At 36.9% G+C, this 18256-nt stretch overlaps 1 protein-coding gene and 1 long non-coding RNA gene across 4 annotated transcripts; one reads left to right on the top strand and one right to left on the bottom strand.

The window, feature by feature from the left end:
• The first annotated feature begins 3568 nt into the window (after positions 1–3568).
• LOC104215644 (metal-nicotianamine transporter YSL3-like) lies at positions 3569–7197 on the top strand. 3 transcript variants are annotated; one of them, XM_009765489.2, is made up of 8 exons: positions 3569–4671; positions 4752–4924; positions 5025–5122; positions 5203–5337; positions 5422–5611; positions 5735–5849; positions 5936–6223; positions 6320–7197. In XM_009765489.2, the coding sequence occupies exons 1-8, from the start codon at positions 4311–4313 to the stop codon at positions 6868–6870; spliced, it is 1911 nt and encodes a 636-aa protein (XP_009763791.1). In that variant the 5' UTR covers positions 3569–4310; the 3' UTR covers positions 6871–7197. The 3 variants fall into 3 exon arrangements, with proteins under 3 accessions (XP_009763791.1, XP_009763790.1, XP_009763789.1); XM_009765488.2 differs by having other exon boundaries at positions 5440–5611; positions 5936–7197; XM_009765487.2 differs by having other exon boundaries at positions 3570–4671; positions 5936–7197.
• A 1228-nt stretch (positions 7198–8425) lies between these two features.
• On the bottom strand, positions 8426–17246 carry LOC104215646 (uncharacterized). Its single transcript, XR_708262.2, has 3 exons — positions 16715–17246; positions 9408–9460; positions 8426–8761 (listed from the first exon to the last, which is right to left on the bottom strand). It is a non-coding gene; the product is annotated as an uncharacterized lncRNA (long non-coding RNA).
• Positions 17247–18256: the final 1010 nt, after the last annotated feature.

Consider the following 18256-nt stretch of genomic DNA (forward strand, 5'->3'; position numbering starts at 1 on the left):
CTTCTTGAAAGACAGTGTCTCTGCTTACAAAGAACTCCTTGGAGGCTAAGTCATAGAGATAATACCCTTTCTGAGTTGTGGAGTATCCAAGGTGGATTGCTGGAATTGCCTTTGGACTGAACTTATCACCCTTATTGACATTGGTAGCATAGCACAGACTACCAAATACTCTGCGATGTTGTAAGGAAGGAGTCTTGTTGAACAATTTCTGGAAAGGTGACTTACCTTGCAACAACACAGTAGGCAATCTGTTGAGCAGGTATACTGCTGTGGAGACACACTTTCCCCAAAAACTTAAGGGTACAAAGGCTTGAAATCTTAGTGCTCTTGCCATGTCTAGGATATATCTGTGTCTCCTCTCTACAACACCATTTTGTTGTGGTATATATATACAAGAACTTTGGTGTACAGTCCCACACTACTTAAGCAAAGTATTCACCTGATCATTGAAAAATTCTATAACATTGTCTATTTTGAGATATTTCACTCCATAGTCAAATTGAGTTCTCACATATATGAGGAAGTCCTTTAGCACTTCAACAGACTCTGCCTTAGTAGGCATTAGGAAGAGCCATGTATATCTAGAAATATTATCTACTAGAGTCAAGAAATATCTCCTACTATCATGTGTGAAAACCTTATAAGGGCCCCATACATCAGCATGTACAAGATCAAAAGACTTAGCAGAACATGTAGTACTAAGACTGAAAGGTAGTCTTGCCTGTTTAGCAATAGGACATATAGAGCACATGTGATTATTCAATGGAGAGTTACACAAGCTTTCAATATTCCTCAACACTCTTAAAGGAGCATGTCCTAGTCTTCTATGCCAAAGAGACAAATCAACAGTCTTAGTTCTATTATTGAAACTAGCTTCACTTATTGAGCTTGAAATGGTATTTACAGATGATTGACTGATGAGATCCTTATTTTAGAAAGTTGTTGTAAGTTTCCTCTGTTCCTCAGAATGTACAAGCCATCCTCTTATCTACTAATCCCTATCACCTTCTCACTTGAGAGTTCCTAAAACACACATAAGTCAGGAAAGAATGATGCAAAGCATTGTAATTCCTTGGTGATCTTTGATACTGATACTAGATTGTATTTGAATTCAGGTATATATAAGACTTCTCCAATTTTTTTGTCTTGAAATATATGATATTTTCCTGTCTTAGTGGTATTCACTTGCTCTGCAGTAGGTAGATGTACCTTATTTTTACCCATTTGAGGTAATTCTTTGAATTTGTGAAGCAAGCCTAACTGATATACCATGTGATTTGTAGCTCCTGTGTCTACTATCCAATTATGGCTTCCTAGACTAGACATTAGAGTAGTAGGAATACCTATTGTTCCCACTTGAGCTGCATTAGCCACAGGTTCTTCTTCTTTTCCCTTGCTTAGCATTTGCAGAATCTGATTGTATTATTCTGAAGTGAAGAACTGAACTGGAGCTGGTGTAGTGCTGTTTGTTGAGATGATCCTTGAGCTTCAAATCCCTGATTTCCTGCACCATACACATTGCTAGCATAAGTGTTTGGAGTGCCTCCTTTCTTCCTGTATTTGAAATCATCTGGATATACATGCAGCTTGTAGCAGTTGTCCCTTGTGTGACCCTTAAACTTGCAGTAGTCACATTGAAGTGCAGACCTTCCAGAACTATAGGTTGTCTTAGATTTGTAATTGATGTTACCACCATCAGAATTGTTGCCACTGTTATTTCCTCTATTGCTTAGTAGAGCAGTTGCATCACTGCCATCAATACTGATGCTATCATTAAGTCCACCACTGCCACTTCTCCTTTGGCTTTCTACATTTACTATCATAGCATATGCTTGGTTTATGTTTGGTAAAGGCCTTGTCATAAGAATCTGATCCTTGGCATTCTCATAGGAATCATTCAGTCTTGTTAAGAACTTATATAGCTTTTGCAATTGATAATGTTCAGCATGTTTGACAGACTCTGGACATCCACACGAAGGGGGGGGGGGATGAGGCTAGAGTTTCATACTCATCCCACAATTCCCTAAGTTTCGAAAAATACATAGATACAGAAGATATGCCTTGGGTTAATGCAGTAATCTCTTTATGTAGATAGCAAGCTCTAGAGGCATTCACTTTATCAAACCTTTCTTTGAGATCTTCCCACACCTTATGAGCATCAGATGCATAAATCACAGTACTAATTAGACTAGGAGATACTGTGTTCATTATCCTGGCTAGAACAATAGCGTTGCATCTGTCCCAGAGTTCATATAAGGTAGAATCATACATTTCTCTTCTACAGGTTCCTAAAACAAAACCTAGTTTGTTTTTACCATGTAAAACAATCTTCATTGACCGACTCCAAATTGAGTAATTTTCAGAACCTTGAAGTTGAATTGAGATAAGAACAGATCCTTGAGTATCTAAGGATGAATATACAGAGGATGATTATGATGTACCAGATCTGGAGGAAGTAGTACTTGAGCCTGAGTTGTAGTCACCATAGGAGGAGTTGAAGTCGAGGTTCCATCATCGATTGCCATTGTAGACAGTACAGATCGTATCGCTCTCCTCTAAATGAGATGATTTAGATAGCAAATGACTCAATTTCAACAGAAATTGACACTAATCAAGCGAACCCTGACTTCAAGGAAATTGCTGGAAAAATTGAAAGGAACAGAGAAAAGGAGGCTATTAACCAGCGATCTTCCTCTCCTGATCTGTTGAGTTACTCGATCTAGCCTTGAAGCTCTGTTACCATGTTGAGCTAGGCAGCCATGGCAGAAGAAGAAGAAGAAGAAATGAGAGCTTCATTCTCTGTATTGGAAGACAACTGTTCCAACTAATTCTCTAAGCTACTGTACACATAACTAACTTCTATTTATACTATTCACTAACTAACTAATTACACAATATTAAATTAACTACTAGACTGTACAATTGTTTGTTCTACACACTTTAAAGAAAAACTTGATTTGAGGATCTTGTCTCCCCTAATTTACCTATAAATAGAGAAATTTGTAGTCGTTGATGTGCACAAAATACTCGTATGAGTAAAGGCTAATATTACTCTCTTATTCTACAAAACTTTGTTATGCTAATATTTAGGTCTTGGTATTATTTTTGTTTTTAGAGAAGTTCAATTCAAGGCCTAGGCTTGTCTTTTCCTGAATTATTCTTATTTTACTTGCTTCTGTTCTTCATTATTTTATTTACTCAAATTAATTTAATCCACTTGTCTATAAATCACGTTACAAATTTAACTATAGTGTTTTACGGGTAAACATACTTCTTTAAATGCGAAAGTGTGTAAAATATACATAACATTTATTCATTCGTTTAGTGCAAGGGTAAATTGCCAGTATTTGGGGTCAATGGACCTAAGCCACCCTGTACCTTGAAACGATTCTTACATATCTATAATCATTTAATGGGCATTGACAAAGATAGAAAAAGTCCACATTTCAAAGCACCATGTTTACACCACAAGCCAAGTGGAGAAGGTAAGACTTCTTTTATAAGATAAGCTTTCTCTTATCCGGCTTGTACTACATCTACTATTCCAAATTATAGGTCCAGCAAAAGAAAATCCACTTTTTCTCCCATTACATCATCCTCCAATGCAAACTAATATATTGACAACCAATTATGAGAGAGAGAGAGAAAGGTTAGCAAAAAGGAACAAAATCAACTAGAATAGTAGTAATATTTCTAATCCCCCATCTGTTACAAAAATCACTATATAGATAGAGGTCACTGTTGTTGAATTTGAGGGTAGTTTTGTACTGCACGAAGCTAATTGTGGTTTGTACTACTCATGCAGTACATGCCATGGTCTTATCTATTCAGTCAACTATTCCAAATATCCCCCACATTGTCTGGTGACAATTTTTCTAACTTCAGCTCTCTCTATAGCTGAGAATCCTGTGTACCGCTTTTTCTTGGTAAATTCCTGTAGTGAGAATCTTGGATGACGATATATCCTTTTTGGGTCTGCAGAAAAGTTGTAAAGATTGGATCTTTTTAAGCTCTTAATTATTGTTTCTGTGGAATTTCCCTCTGCAGATCACGTTAACTCGCATTTCACTATTTCTCCCTCTCTTTTTTTTTTTAGAAGTTTTAAAGTAGTAATATTCAAGAAGCGAGTAATAAATTTTTTTAGCTTTAGGAGATTGTTATCATCTCTATATCTCTCTGACCTGAACAAGAAAAAGCACAAGCTCAGGTGAATTTCAGCTAATCCCATGGTTTTCTAAGCCATACAGTTGTTTACTGTTTCTGGGATTATTGTTAATCTTGAGACTGAAACTGTATTATTAGCTGGTAGAATGAGAAAAGAGGAAAAGGAAGAAGGAAAGGTTATCGAAAGGGAAGAAAATATGGAAGAAGTGAGAAGTGAGGAAGAAAATGCGAAGAGAATTCCTCCATGGACTAAACAAATAACAGTTCGAGGAATTGTAGCAAGTTTGTTGATTGGAATCATTTACAGTGTGATAGTAATGAAGTTGAATCTCACTACTGGACTAGTCCCAAATCTCAATGTCTCAGCTGCTCTTCTTGCTTATGTATTCATTCAAACATGGACTAAGCTTCTTAAAAAGGCCAATATTGTTTCAACTCCGTTCACTAGACAGGAAAATACCATTATTCAGACATGTGCAGTTGCATGCTATAGTATTGCCGTTGGAGGTTTAGAAATTTCTTATACATATATATCATTTCTTGAGGTTTTCCAGCTGTAGGTTAATGTAAATTTTCCTCTTCTTTAGGTGGTTTTGGATCTTATCTTTTGGGATTGAACAAGAAGACATATGAGCGGGCAGGGGCTGAAACAGAAGGCAATATACCAGGGAGCTACAAGGAACCCGAGCTTGATTGGATGATTGGTTTCCTGTTTGTTGTTAGCTTTGTTGGTCTGTTAGCCTTAGTTCCTCTTAGAAAGGTATGTTCTACCTTCCTTGAAAAAAGATGTTTGTGAAAAGATTTGATGTTTGTGCTAGCTGCTGCCTTGACTGATTCTTGAGCATTTTTATTTTCTGTAGATTATGATACTTGACTATAAATTACCTTATCCCAGTGGAACTGCAACTGCTGTTCTTATTAATGGATTTCATACACCTAAGGGGGACAAAATGGCCAAGTATGCAATGACTTTAATAGGAACTTGTTTTTCCAGCTGAAATGTAGAAATGAAAATCTAGTTTTCCCTCAAAATTTCAGGAAACAGGTCAATGGATTCCTGAGATTCTTCTCAATAAGTTTCATCTGGAGTTTCTTTCAATGGTTTTACTCTGGTGGAGATCAATGCGGATTTGTGAACTTCCCCACCTTTGGATTGAAAGCTTGGAAACAGACGTACGTATGTGCTTGACATCTAGTTTTCAGGCTTAACTGAATGATTTCTCCATCATAATTAATATAACCAATTGAATTTTGCAGATTTTATTTTGATTTCAGCATGACTTATGTTGGAGCTGGAATGATTTGTTCACACCTTGTGAACTTGTCTTTGCTTCTTGGAGCTGTTCTGTCTTGGGGAATTATGTGGCCTCTAATTAGTGATCGCAAAGGAGCTTGGTTCCCGGCCACCTTACCGGAGAACAGCATGAGGAGCCTCAATGGATACAAGGTTTGTAAATATGTATAAAGTCTGCAATTAACGACTAGGTGGATAATTTGGACCTCTACTTTTGCTCATTACACCTTGAAGCATTGTTGAATAAGTTGTTATCATTTTACTCCATGTTTTCAGGTTTTTATCTCCATCGCTCTCATCCTGGGAGATGGCCTTTACAATTTTCTCAAAACACTTTTTTTCACTGGTAGAAGAATATATGCTGCACTGAACAAAAAGAACCCCGTGTCATGTAAGTTGAAACTTTTATTGCGAAACTAATTATTCTCTCTTATTAGTTGACTCTTTTCGTTTCTGTCTGTTTCTTTTCTCCGGCAGTTTCAGATAGCAAGAATCAGCCGGTTGATGACCTTCAGAGAAACGAAATATTCATTAGAGAGAGCATTCCCTTATGGGTAGCTTGTGTAGGGTACATGGTTTTCTCTGTTATCTCCATCATTTTAATCCCACTTATGTTCCCTGCACTGAAGTGGTACTATGTGCTCGTCGCATACATTCTTGCACCATCTTTGAGCTTCTGCAATGCCTATGGTGCTGGTCTAACTGACATGAACATGGCATACAATTATGGCAAAGTGGCTCTCTTTGTGCTTGCTGCATTATCTGGTAAAGACAATGGTGTAGTCGCTGGACTTATTGGATGTGGACTGATCAAGTCCATTGTATCTATATCCTCTGACCTCATGCATGATTTCAAAACAGGCCACCTAACCCTGACTTCCCCTCGTTCGATGCTTCTTAGCCAAGGAATCGGGACTGCTATCGGTTGTGTGGTAGCACCTCTCACGTTTTTCCTCTTCTACAAAGCTTTTGATGTAGGGAATCCTGATGGGGAGTACAAAGCTCCTTATGCCTTAATCTACAGGAACATGGCAATCTTAGGTGTTGAAGGCTTCTCTGCTCTGCCCCAACATTGCTTGCAGCTCTGTTATGGTTTCTTCGCCTTTGCTATACTTGCCAATTTAGTGAGAGACGTCGCCCCTAAAAGCATTGGCAAATGGGTTCCTCTCCCAATGGCTATGGCCGTTCCTTTCCTCGTTGGAGCGAGCTTTGCAATTGATATGTGTGTGGGCAGTTTGGTTGTATACCTATGGCACAAGGTCAACAGCAACAAGGCCAGTTTAATGGTTCCTGCTGTTGCTTCAGGGTTGATTTGTGGCGACGGATTATGGATTCTTCCATCATCAATACTTGCTTTAGCCAAAGTTAATCCTCCTATTTGCATGAATTTTTTGGCAACAAAGATCTCATGAAATTTTCTCATGCCTGAAACAAACATGTTTGGCGCTTGCTGAAGAGTAATACAAGTATATAGAAATGCCATAGTTAGCAGACTACTTTGAGAATGTGACTAATAGAAGAGTTTTGTCACAATTGGGAAGAATGACTAGTTAATTTAATTTGGTATATAGAAAGAATATGGAATAAATACATTCAGCCTTGGTAGACACACAGCAGCTTAAAATGTAATTTGACCCTTAGAGGTAGCGAGGGAAGGGAATGTATTCTTAAGTGTATGGAGCTATAGTTTTTTATCTGATAAATAAAATTTGGGACAACAGATCCGCATCTTTACCAAAGCCCTGTTTATGCCTAAGAGCTCTAGGGGGCGGAGAACAAGTGAAGAATAAGGAAATTAACCTCTATCTATACAAAGCAGTTTCACGAAAAAGTTTTTAAAAGTAATGACTTTTTTCTTTTCCGGAAAAAACTATTCAGGTTACTTTTAAAAAATGCGTAAATAGGTTTTAGTTTTTGAAAAGCTTGTGTAATGCCGTACTCCCTTTCAATTTATGTGAACCTGCTTGATTGGGCACGAAGTTTAAGAAAAAATGAAGAATTTTGAAATTTATGGTCCTAAACAAATCAAAAAGGGGCTCAGAGTATTTGTGTGGTTATAAAAGCTTCTCATTAAGGGTAAAATGATAAATTTAAGCTAAATTATTACCAAATTTAAAAAGAAATTATTTTGTTTAGAATAAACAGGAAATAGGTTCACATAAATTAAAACGGAGGGAGTTTAACATTTTCAGTTCCAAACATTAAAAAATAAAAAAATAAAGTGGCTGTCTACCAGGACCCACAACATTCTTTCCATCATTCTCGTTTGGAAATGCCACTCAATAATATAGTGATCATAGAATTTTTGGATTTCGATGTTGCTCCACATCCAGATGATGACAACATGGTTGGAACTTCTATTGATCAGTGAATAAAAGAATCCACCAACGGTAGCAATGAACCAAAAGGGGTAACTTTTGGTTCCTGGTTAGAAATACTTAGAATAGATGCCTCCACCTGCAAACACTGCATATTGACGTGCTACAAATGCTTTTATTCCAGTTAGATTTTTCTACATCCTTTAATCACTGAAACTCCAATTGTCTATTCTTGTCGTCATTTTCCGTTGGAATTTCCACCCTTTGAAATTTCCCCAACAAGCAAAAATTCATCAGAAAATTCTCTTCCTAAGGAATCACTACAACAATTCAACTGCCTCTTCACTAATAATGTGGGGTAAAAACTCATCCGCAAGCACGGCGTTTACACTAAAACAACTGAATTGTAGCCGTTAAATAATAGAGTGAGAATTTTTATTATTGTATATGGGTAAAATGGGGGGGCAATGTCTACCCCGATTCCCCAATGAGAAAACGAAGGGGAGCATGGATCCGCAAGATTGTAACTGAGACCTGTCACGACCCAAATCGATGGGCCATGACAAGTGCCCGAGTTCTACCTGCCGAACACCTCTAAGCATACGTCTAAGATATAAACATGAAATAAGGGTAGGTCATGCATAACGTCTGACAATAAACTACCGATTCATGTGAATAATATACGCGGTAAAACATGCCCAAAAGAGATATGTACATATGTATACAGTATACGATAGGGCGAGCCGACAAGGCCACATACTATCCAACTATACATGACTGACTACAAACTTCTAATAGAGTGTACAACTGTATAAAGGACGGGACTAAGCCCAGTCATACCTATATATGTATACAAAAGTATAGTACCAAAACCTAATAGAAGCTCTGGATCAAATGGAGCACACCAACTCTCGCTGAGCAAGGATCCTAAGAAGGGAGACCGTCAGCCTATCTACCTACACTTGCGGGCATGAAACGCAGGCCCCTAGGCAATAAGGGTGTCAGTACGAATAATGTATTGAGTGTGTAAGGCATAAAAATCAGTATATAAAAGCATGAAAGAAACATGGAGTAAAGGATTCGACCTGTAAGTCTGAATAGCTTTGTGAATCATGAAATATTTATAATGTCATGCATATGGGTATAAATGCCATATCATGCATAGGTATATGCGTACATAACATCATCAAGCTTTTAAGGGCAACCCATCATATCATCTCGGCCTCAGTGGGTGAAATCATCAAAGTATGTCAGCTGATCAAGATGGTGGTGAATATATAATGACATAACCTTTCCATATACCCCATATACAAATACTATATGCCTATATAACTTTATCTGATCATGGGTTAATATACATGTATAAATAAATTCAATGCATAATGAAGTAAGTCAATAAGATCTCTCGGTATGTCATGAGACCCATGAACAGGCGATATGATAGTAGGACATATGGGGAATCAAGAATAGAATCAGTTGTGAAAGTTGCATGCTTGCTCGTTTCGTTATATCATGTGGATCATGCCAAAAGGAAAGAAGGGATAGAATCAGTTGTGAAAGTTGCATGCTTGCTCGTTTCGTTATATCATGTGGATCATGCCAAAAGGAAAGAAGGGATAGCCTTAACATACCATATAGAAATCTGTCCAATAACAATGCTAAACTCAGCTCCCTGCACCTTAATCTACAACAACGACAGTGAAGCTCTTGTCAAGTTACGAATGACTCTCATTTATATAACGAAAATAACCTAATCTGTAAAAAAAAGAATGGGCAACATTTCCCTTGATTTTACTGTGCCCTCAAGCCTACTATAGGCAAGACAATAACACATACAATCAGCAACTCTAAAACAACCTAATTACAATTCGGGACCTTTAACATAACAAAAACCCCAAATATACCATAACACACCCAATCAACAAGTTATCAAGTAGCTTAAAACTGCAACAACGAGTGACCAATCCACTACCCTACCACATGTGGCATTTCTCCATGCCCTGCATCCTCCAAAATTCCATAAATCAGCATCACAAGAGGCCAACATGAGTGAACTATAAAACAATCCACTAAAAGTGGAATAAATCAAACTCACTGCTTCTGATCACTGTCCCATGAGTTCTAACTATTAGAAAACAAATTTATCAACTTTCCTGGATATATAAAAGCTTAAATACAGCAAGTAGGTATTTTCTTAACTATGAAGTACCTTCCAAACTCAAACTACATAGAAAGAGAGAGGCGATATAACGATACTTACGTCGTAGGGATCGTTCTAATGTTATCGCTTCTTGATTTCGTACCCGGGATGTTAATCTTCTTTGAACCCTTGTAAAGAGATTAAGTGTACGTTTATGATCTTATTTTGGTCGTGGTCTGTGGAAAAATGAAGAAAGAGACGACATAAGGGATATATATATATATATATCAACTTTTGAAAAGTCAAGAGGTGCTAGCTTGGCGCCCTAGCATTGGCCCTTCTTCTGACGCTTATATCTATTTATCCGGATGTTGTATGAATAAACGGTTAAGAGCGTTGAAAACTATATTCCAAGACCTTCAATTTGGTAAAGACCCCATATAACACACAAAATGTATTACTCAAAAAGCTTTATTACAATGCAAATCCTTAGTCGGATTTTCCGCAATTTAAATCCGATTTTCCCAAACATTATATTTTATATTGTATAGTCATATTATGACTTTAAACTAATTTAAACCATGATTAAAAAGTTTTTATTCATTATACGTCACCTTGGGACACACGGGGTGTAACTATCTTTCCCTCTTGGAAATATTCGTCCCCTAATGTTAAACTCCCAGAGATCTATAAAAATTTTGTAGAGTCTCCTCTATAACGGTACTACTACCAACCTGTCACACAGCAAACCCAACAATATAGTTACACCCCATGTTTTCGTACGTAAGAGTATGTTGTAAGCTAATTGATGATAAGCTCAGAAATGAAATTATCTTTGAAAAGTTTATAAAGTAAGTTAATCATGTTACCGTGGAGGTTCCAAAATTTAAGATTATGAATACCAAGTACTAAGAGGGTTGGAAGTCTTAGAAGCTAAACGAATTGAAGAAAATAAGTTTCGACGAAAGTCAACAAGTTGGAATGTTAGAACATGTAATTTTTGGACGAGACTAGGGTGTTTAACATTATAAGGAGGTTATGTTATAAGTTATTTTAGTCGTATGATAGTCGTGTATTATGTTTTGAAGTTAAGCAAGTTATGGAACAAAAGTTGGCAAAGGTCATCACAAGTCACATTCATAAATGTGCTAAAGATTAGGTCAAATGTAGCAGAGCTTTTATCCAAATATACTTGGAATTACAGTGTGATCTACCTAAATATTGAAGATCTCCGAGTCTAGTTTCTAACGCATTAAACCGTTCATCAATACAAAATTAGAGTAGAGAGATATTCACATTTTCGTAAGACAGCGCAAACAGCTCCCAATGGGACCCACTTAGGCGGTGGACGACCTTGAACATTTTAAAGGGCTTGGACGGCTTATTTTTGGTCATTTCGACCAAGGACAGTTCCCAAACTCTCTGAACACCTCTCTAACAGTTCTCCAAGGTTCCAAGTTGAATCCAAGGGGTTTTTACCTAAACATAACCTCAAAACTAGCCTAAGTGAAGAGAGAGTATTTATGGTGTTGTGATGGATTTAAGGGTGCTTGTTGTTACACTCCATATTTTCGTATATGAAAGTACGTCATAAGTAAATTGATGAAATCTCGGAAATGAGATGTTACATTCCGCATTTTCGTACGTTAAAGTTTCGTCGTAAGTTAATCGACGTAAGTTCGGGAATGAGATTATTTTGGGATTATAAGTATTATGCTATTTCAAACAAGTGATAAGTAAATTTGTGAAGGTGAGAGGGTAAGCGAATCGAAGAAAATGAGTTTCATTGAAGTTTGATAATTTGGGATAAAATATGGTCTGAGCTATAATACCCGATATTTATGGACTAGTATCATACAAGGTACCACATGACCATGATAGTAAAGTGTATAAAGTGTGTTAAAAGCGAGTAGTATTTTAAGTAATTTGATATAATTCTTAATAATGTGGATAATTGGGTAATTATAAATTTTTAGTGGGAGATTAATTAAGTAATTAAGCCAATTAAGATATTTTAGAAAAGGCTAAACACTCCCAAACGTGGCAGCCAACCACCCCAACCTAATGACTCCTAAGTTATTATGGTAAGGTGGCCTAATTAGGGGATTTTAGGCAAAGCTGAGTCATCCTAGTAAGGCCCACCCCTAAAGGAAAAAAAAACCTCTCTAATTCACCAAAATTATTTGCTCATCTCTACTAATTTAAGAGAGAAAGCTTCAGCAAAAATGTTGGTTTGCAATAGCAACGTAATTGCTTCAAATGTTCATACGAAGACTATTTAATACTATAGCAACGTGGAATTTGCGATTCTAAGGGAGTACAGTGCAATCTTTCTCAAGAATATCATATGGATTGTTCCTTATTTTGATCTCGTCGTTAAGTGTTTTGTCGCGATTGGCGTGTGTTAGAAGCATTGTCAAGAGAATCGGCTCAGGTATGTTAAGGCTAAACCTTTCTTCATTTTGGCATGATCTCGTAATTACATGTGTTTGATAACGAGTCATAAAGAGAAGTTCGTACTCCCGAATTTATATACATTATCCTAGTCTCATAAGTTACAGTATTCCCCCTTATAGGTACTTCATATTCAATTGAGTATCGTCTTTTTCTAGTCAAGAGAGTAGAGGGTCTATATATATACAGTATTATAGTATTTTCACCACCATCGAGCTATAATCGATGGGCAGGCCCCTATTGGGAAACCTCAAATCAGATGGTAAGTTATATACCGAGCCTACTTTAGTCGAGCGCCTACGAGCGAGCCCAGTTGGACGAGATACAGAGCCTAGTATGGTCAAGCACCTATGAACGAGCCTACTACGGCAGAGCAGTTACACATATCAAGCCTTATAAGGCCGGACAACTATTTTACTTACTATATTGAGAGAGTTGAGTCAATATCAGTAGGTAAGCATATATTTAGATTATCTTTGATGCCTACTTTCAGTTATTATATTATCAGTTCAGTTTAAGCTTTCAGTTATTCTATTGCCTTACATACTCGATATATTATTTCATACTGACGTCCCTTTTGCTAGGGATGCTGCATTTCATGCCTGCAGGTCCTGATTGATAGTTGGACAGACCCTCCCAATAGATAAAGTCAAACATCAGCTTGGTTGGTAAGCTCCACTTCCTCGGAGTTACCAGGTCTAGACCTTGGAGTCCATTATATATATACAGGTTTGATGGGTAGGTCGAGGCCTTATCCCGACCATGGTACCATTTAGTTATCTGTAGAAGCTTGTAGACGAGCTTGTATATTTTGTATATCAGTAGATGTTCATGGAGACTTCATCGATCTGTATATATATATATATATATATATATATATATATATACACAAGCTCGTCTGTATATATACAAGCTTGTCTGAGGCCATATTCTGAATCGTCTGAAAATAACGCATCTCTCATCTGTGGGCAAATATACCCAAAAACTTTGGCCATATATATATATATGGGCAAAGCTTTTGGGTATATTTGCCCACAGATGAGAGGTGCGTTATTTTCAGACGATTCAGAATATGGCCTCATCGGCCTAAGTTGAGGGTTACCCCTCCAGAGTTCACAGTTACAGAGTGGTATGCTCGGGCCGAGTATGGCACTAGGTGCCGGCCACACCTCTTTAGGTTTAGGGCGTGACAAACTTGGTATTAGAGCAGTTCTGTCCTAGAGAGTCTACAAGCCGTGTCTAGTAGAGTCTTGTTTATGGGTGTGTTGTGCACCACACTTATAAGCAGGAGGCTACAGCGCATTTGGGACTGTCACTTGTTCTTCTTACTCTAGATCGTGTGGTAGAGCTCAATTATAAGAATTTGAACTCTTAAACTCTATTTTACTCGTAATGAGACGATACCTATAACCAAAAGATAGTTGGTAAGAGATCGCATGTGGCTGTGGAAGAGTTCAGTCAGAGGACCTCGATTTTTCATGATGCGTATGATGAGTAAATATAAGGTCTTCAGTAGATCATGTGTGTACTAAGACGTGTAAACCTCTCGATAAGGAGCCTTAAATAAGAATATCTATCCACCCCTATGGTGAAAGGCAATGAGAGATTCAGCAGGTAGGTACAAGCTTCAACAAGTAAAAGGAGCAAGATGAGAAGGGTACGAGGTACCAAAGTAATGAAGATTATTGGCATTTTCAACTCAGGCAGAAAAATTTAAGCATTGTGAGTTACCTTCAACAATAATAGAGGTATATATAATTGGCCACATCCATCTCAGTTATATCCTATGGGAGCTAACATATATGGTTTTAGAGAAGGACGGGATATCAGGACCCGACTGGGGTTAGAGTAACCAAAATTATAGATGGATTGTTTGCGTTAGTTGATATTTCCGAAGGATATTGCAAATGTGCCAATAGATCTCCTTGTGAGACACCCAGATGGTGCACTCTAAAATAGTACAGCTAGATATGAGTACTACAAATATAGGCATTGGACGCCTTGAAGGGATAAATATTATCTTAGTGTGGCTCTTGTCCCTAGTAGAGAAAGAATGTTAGGCAACCCGAAGAGCCAGTAGATGGAGTAAGGGGAGCTAAAAGCAAAAGAATGTCTTGTTAAAGTTTTCAGAATAAAGTGATAAATAGAAATATTAGTAGAAAAATAAGAAAAGAGATAGTGAAGCATTATGAGTAAGATGTGATACATGGATGACAAGGGTAGAGTATTACAGAATCTATAATCAAGTGAGGGAATAGGCGAGAAATGACAGGCCTTAAGACAATATAAGAGTATAGGCCATATGGTCATATCCTCATTTCGAGAAATAAGTTTGCGACTCTAACGTGATTACCAGAAGGAAGAGTTAGACCTCCAGAGTAATAGAAATTAGTATGAGCTGATGAACAAGATAAACTAAACATGGATTAGGGACCAAGTAATTTGATAATAGTCGGCATCATAAGAATTTCAGATTGCGTCCGGCGATAACAGAATGGACAAATAGAAGAAGATTCATGAGAAATTCAGAGAATGCTCATTCAGGAATACGCTTCCCTAAAGAAATCAATGTGAGCAAAGTTAAGCTTAAGGGACTGTACGGGCCAGTTATACTAAGTGTTACCCTCGCGAGTAAGGAATTTTGTTATCCTTGGTACAGAAAGATTACCACAAGGAGAGTATGGGTCATCGATAATGTGAAAAGACGCCAATGATGAAAAGGTAAAACATCTATAGGTAGATCCTCGTGGCTCCAACTCTTAGTACTCCCCTAAAGGGGGGATATTGAGTGATATGACATTAAGTCAGAATTAAGTGGTTCTAGTAACTATGGAACGGTAAAGGAAGAATGCGATAAAAATGAGAAAGGGATGAGATTGCACTTATTCAAAGCCTATAGATATGCTACGATTCCAGAACATTATGCAAACACGACGTCAATGAGAGGAAGTACGGGTTCCTGCCCAAGATGTTATTGATAAATAAAGAGCCAGTGCGAGAAGTAAGTTAAGACAAATGAAATGACCCAAGAAAGATTACGCGGAATATTGATATGAGAATGGACCAATGAGTAGTTAGTAGTTGATTCAGGAAAAACCTAGTTATGGCTAGACAAGAGGATATAGACAAATCAACAGATCATGAAAGATAAACATAGTGAACCCCAACATGGGAAATTCAGTCTCGCAGATATGACATTGTAATCCTTGATAAATATTCAGATAGTGTCACACCTCCTTTTTTACATACCCGAAGGTGATATAAGATAGTTTTTTCCAACTTGAAGTGACAATCGAAACGAGATTATTTTATTAAATATTCAGAGTCGTCACTTGGTATAATTTTATGGTATCCCAAGTCACCGGTTTAAATCCCGAATCGAGGAAAGATTGACTCTATTTTATAGTCCGCGAACACAGAAATCCTGGTAAGGAATTCTATTAATCCGGGAGAAGGTGTTAGGCATTCCCGGGTTCCGTGGTTCTAGCACGGTCGCTCAACTGTTATTATTGGCATATTATCTGATTTTTAATACATGTTTTAGCCTATGGCTCAATTTTAACTTTATAACCGCTTTTATTTAAATATTTTTTAGAAAGATTCAACGTCATCTAAAACACATCTTGAACTACGTCATATAAATGCACCTGCGGTCCATGACATATTTTATTTAACGTTGTTGAGATTTGAATTTTGGTCACATAAATGCACACCCGAGTTTAGGAAAGTAATTTAAATTACGCGCCTAAAGCAACTACACATTTCAAGTAAATAAAGTAACAAACATTGAAGTTTCGATTTTTATTTCTAACAATAGGAGACCATTCTGATTCTACTGACCCACAAAAATTAAATGATAAAATACTAGTAGTAGTACATAAAGCTTGAGACGGATGGGGAAGTATGCATTTGTTTTGACGCAATGGACCTTGTAGACTTAGACTTTAGAAGCTTTATTAATTGAAAAATTCTTTCACATAAGAGAACAAAAACCTTTCATATATTCTGGACACTTTTAAGAAAAAGATGAAGGGCGTTCTTATTAAAGAAAATCTAAACTTAAGAAAAAAAAACTTTAACAACAAAGCCTCTTGCTTAGAACTATAAGAATTTAAACTACTCATGAAAAGCATTTTAAAAAGAAAATTAAACACTAGATGAAAGTTCGGATAACATAGCTCAACATAATTAGAGGGTAAGAAAAGCATAAGAGAAATAAAGGAGCCAAAGAATAAACTTAACATTAATCCCAACAACTAAAAATAGCTTCATGGATTTAATAGCACATTTTACTATTGTACCACACAAAAGACAAAAATAGTGAAAGGATGGTGAAGAATAAACCTCAGATGAGCTTCTTAAAATTAGTGAAAGATCCAAAAGCTACAAGCAGATCCGACGACACGAACAAAAATCGGAACCGCGAGTCAGCGATCCGCAACTGAATTCGCGGTCAGGATCCACGAACCAAGAGCAAAGCTCGAACAACACCCCAACTCAGACTGAAATCCATTCTTAGAGAGCCAAAGTCCAAAATCGAGAAGAAAAAAAAACAAGATCTCTATATGTGTTTTTTTTTGGATTTGATTTACATGGAATTTTATTTGTTTTCTTTGTTTTTTAACCTCTACTGTATCTATGTGTATGTTGTGTATTCAAAGAAGAATAAAGGTAAAGGTCCAAATATGGAAAATGGGTCAGAGGCGTTAGGTTCGAGAATCAAAGGTTCAGCCGTTTTTTTTAGCTTTTTCAGAGAAGACGGCGCTGCCCCTTATCCTTTTCTTTGTATTATTTTCGCTGATGCTCATTTGTTCTTCCAAAACGGTGGGTCAGATGGGGATTTTGGCGTTAGGTCACCATTGTAAAGAAACGACTGCTTGTGATTTTCAGTGTATATCTCTATATTTAGGTGTTAGGTACTATTATATAGGGGTAGGTATTAGATTAGGGGTATGGGCCTAGGAATTATGGGTTAGGTCCAAAATTAGGCCTAAAAATGGGTTGCTCGAGCCCAAGTTTTATTCTTTCCCCGCAAATAAGACTAAAAATGCTACCCTATTTATTAATTAATTTTACTTAAATAAAATAACTATTGAAATAAGACTGACCGTTAAAACAAAACTATTTTTCGTATTTTTCAAAATTAAAAATGACTACAAAATATTAATGAAACTATTTTATGTAATTTTTATTTTCTTGTAATAAAATAAAGTAAAAGAGTAAAAATGAGTTGAAATAGCTATATTAGACCTAAATTAAATATTTACGTGTTAAATTATGAAAAATCTTGGGGAGGGTCAAAAATCACATGTCTATAGATAGGATTTGGGATAGTTAAAGATACCGTATGAGTATTGGAAATAAAAGAGAGTGCCACTGGGAAGACAATCAAAATATCAATTCAGAAGCAACCCTACAAGCACAAGGGCGTGGAGGTAGTAACTACGGATAATTATAGGCGAGGAAGGACATCAAAGAAAAATTTCTATCGAGTGTACAATGTAAAAGCTTGCAACTTTACAAGAGTCAGAGGAACCTCCCTAAGTACTATAATAAAAGACTAGCTAAGGAAATAAGGAACAAGGCTTCAACCTAAGTACAGTGACCTAAATAGGAAATGGTCTTGTAACAATAGTCTCACTACAACATTGTATGCACTCTATAAGAAAGTAAGATTCGAGATCATGTGAGTTGCACAAAAATTCCGGCATGTGTGGGAACTAAAAAAAGCTAAGTATGCACGCTACAAGGGGGTAGAAAAACCAGAAAAAGTAATAGCTTACGTTTAAAGAAAGCTAAGATGAAACAAAAGGAATTATTCGAACAATGATCCATAATTAGTTGCGTTATGAACGCACTTAAGATTTCTGAGTATTATCCATGCAA

This window comes from Nicotiana sylvestris, chromosome 10 (genome assembly GCF_000393655.2).
Source record: "Nicotiana sylvestris chromosome 10, ASM39365v2, whole genome shotgun sequence".
NCBI lineage: Eukaryota > Viridiplantae > Streptophyta > Magnoliopsida > Solanales > Solanaceae > Nicotiana > Nicotiana sylvestris.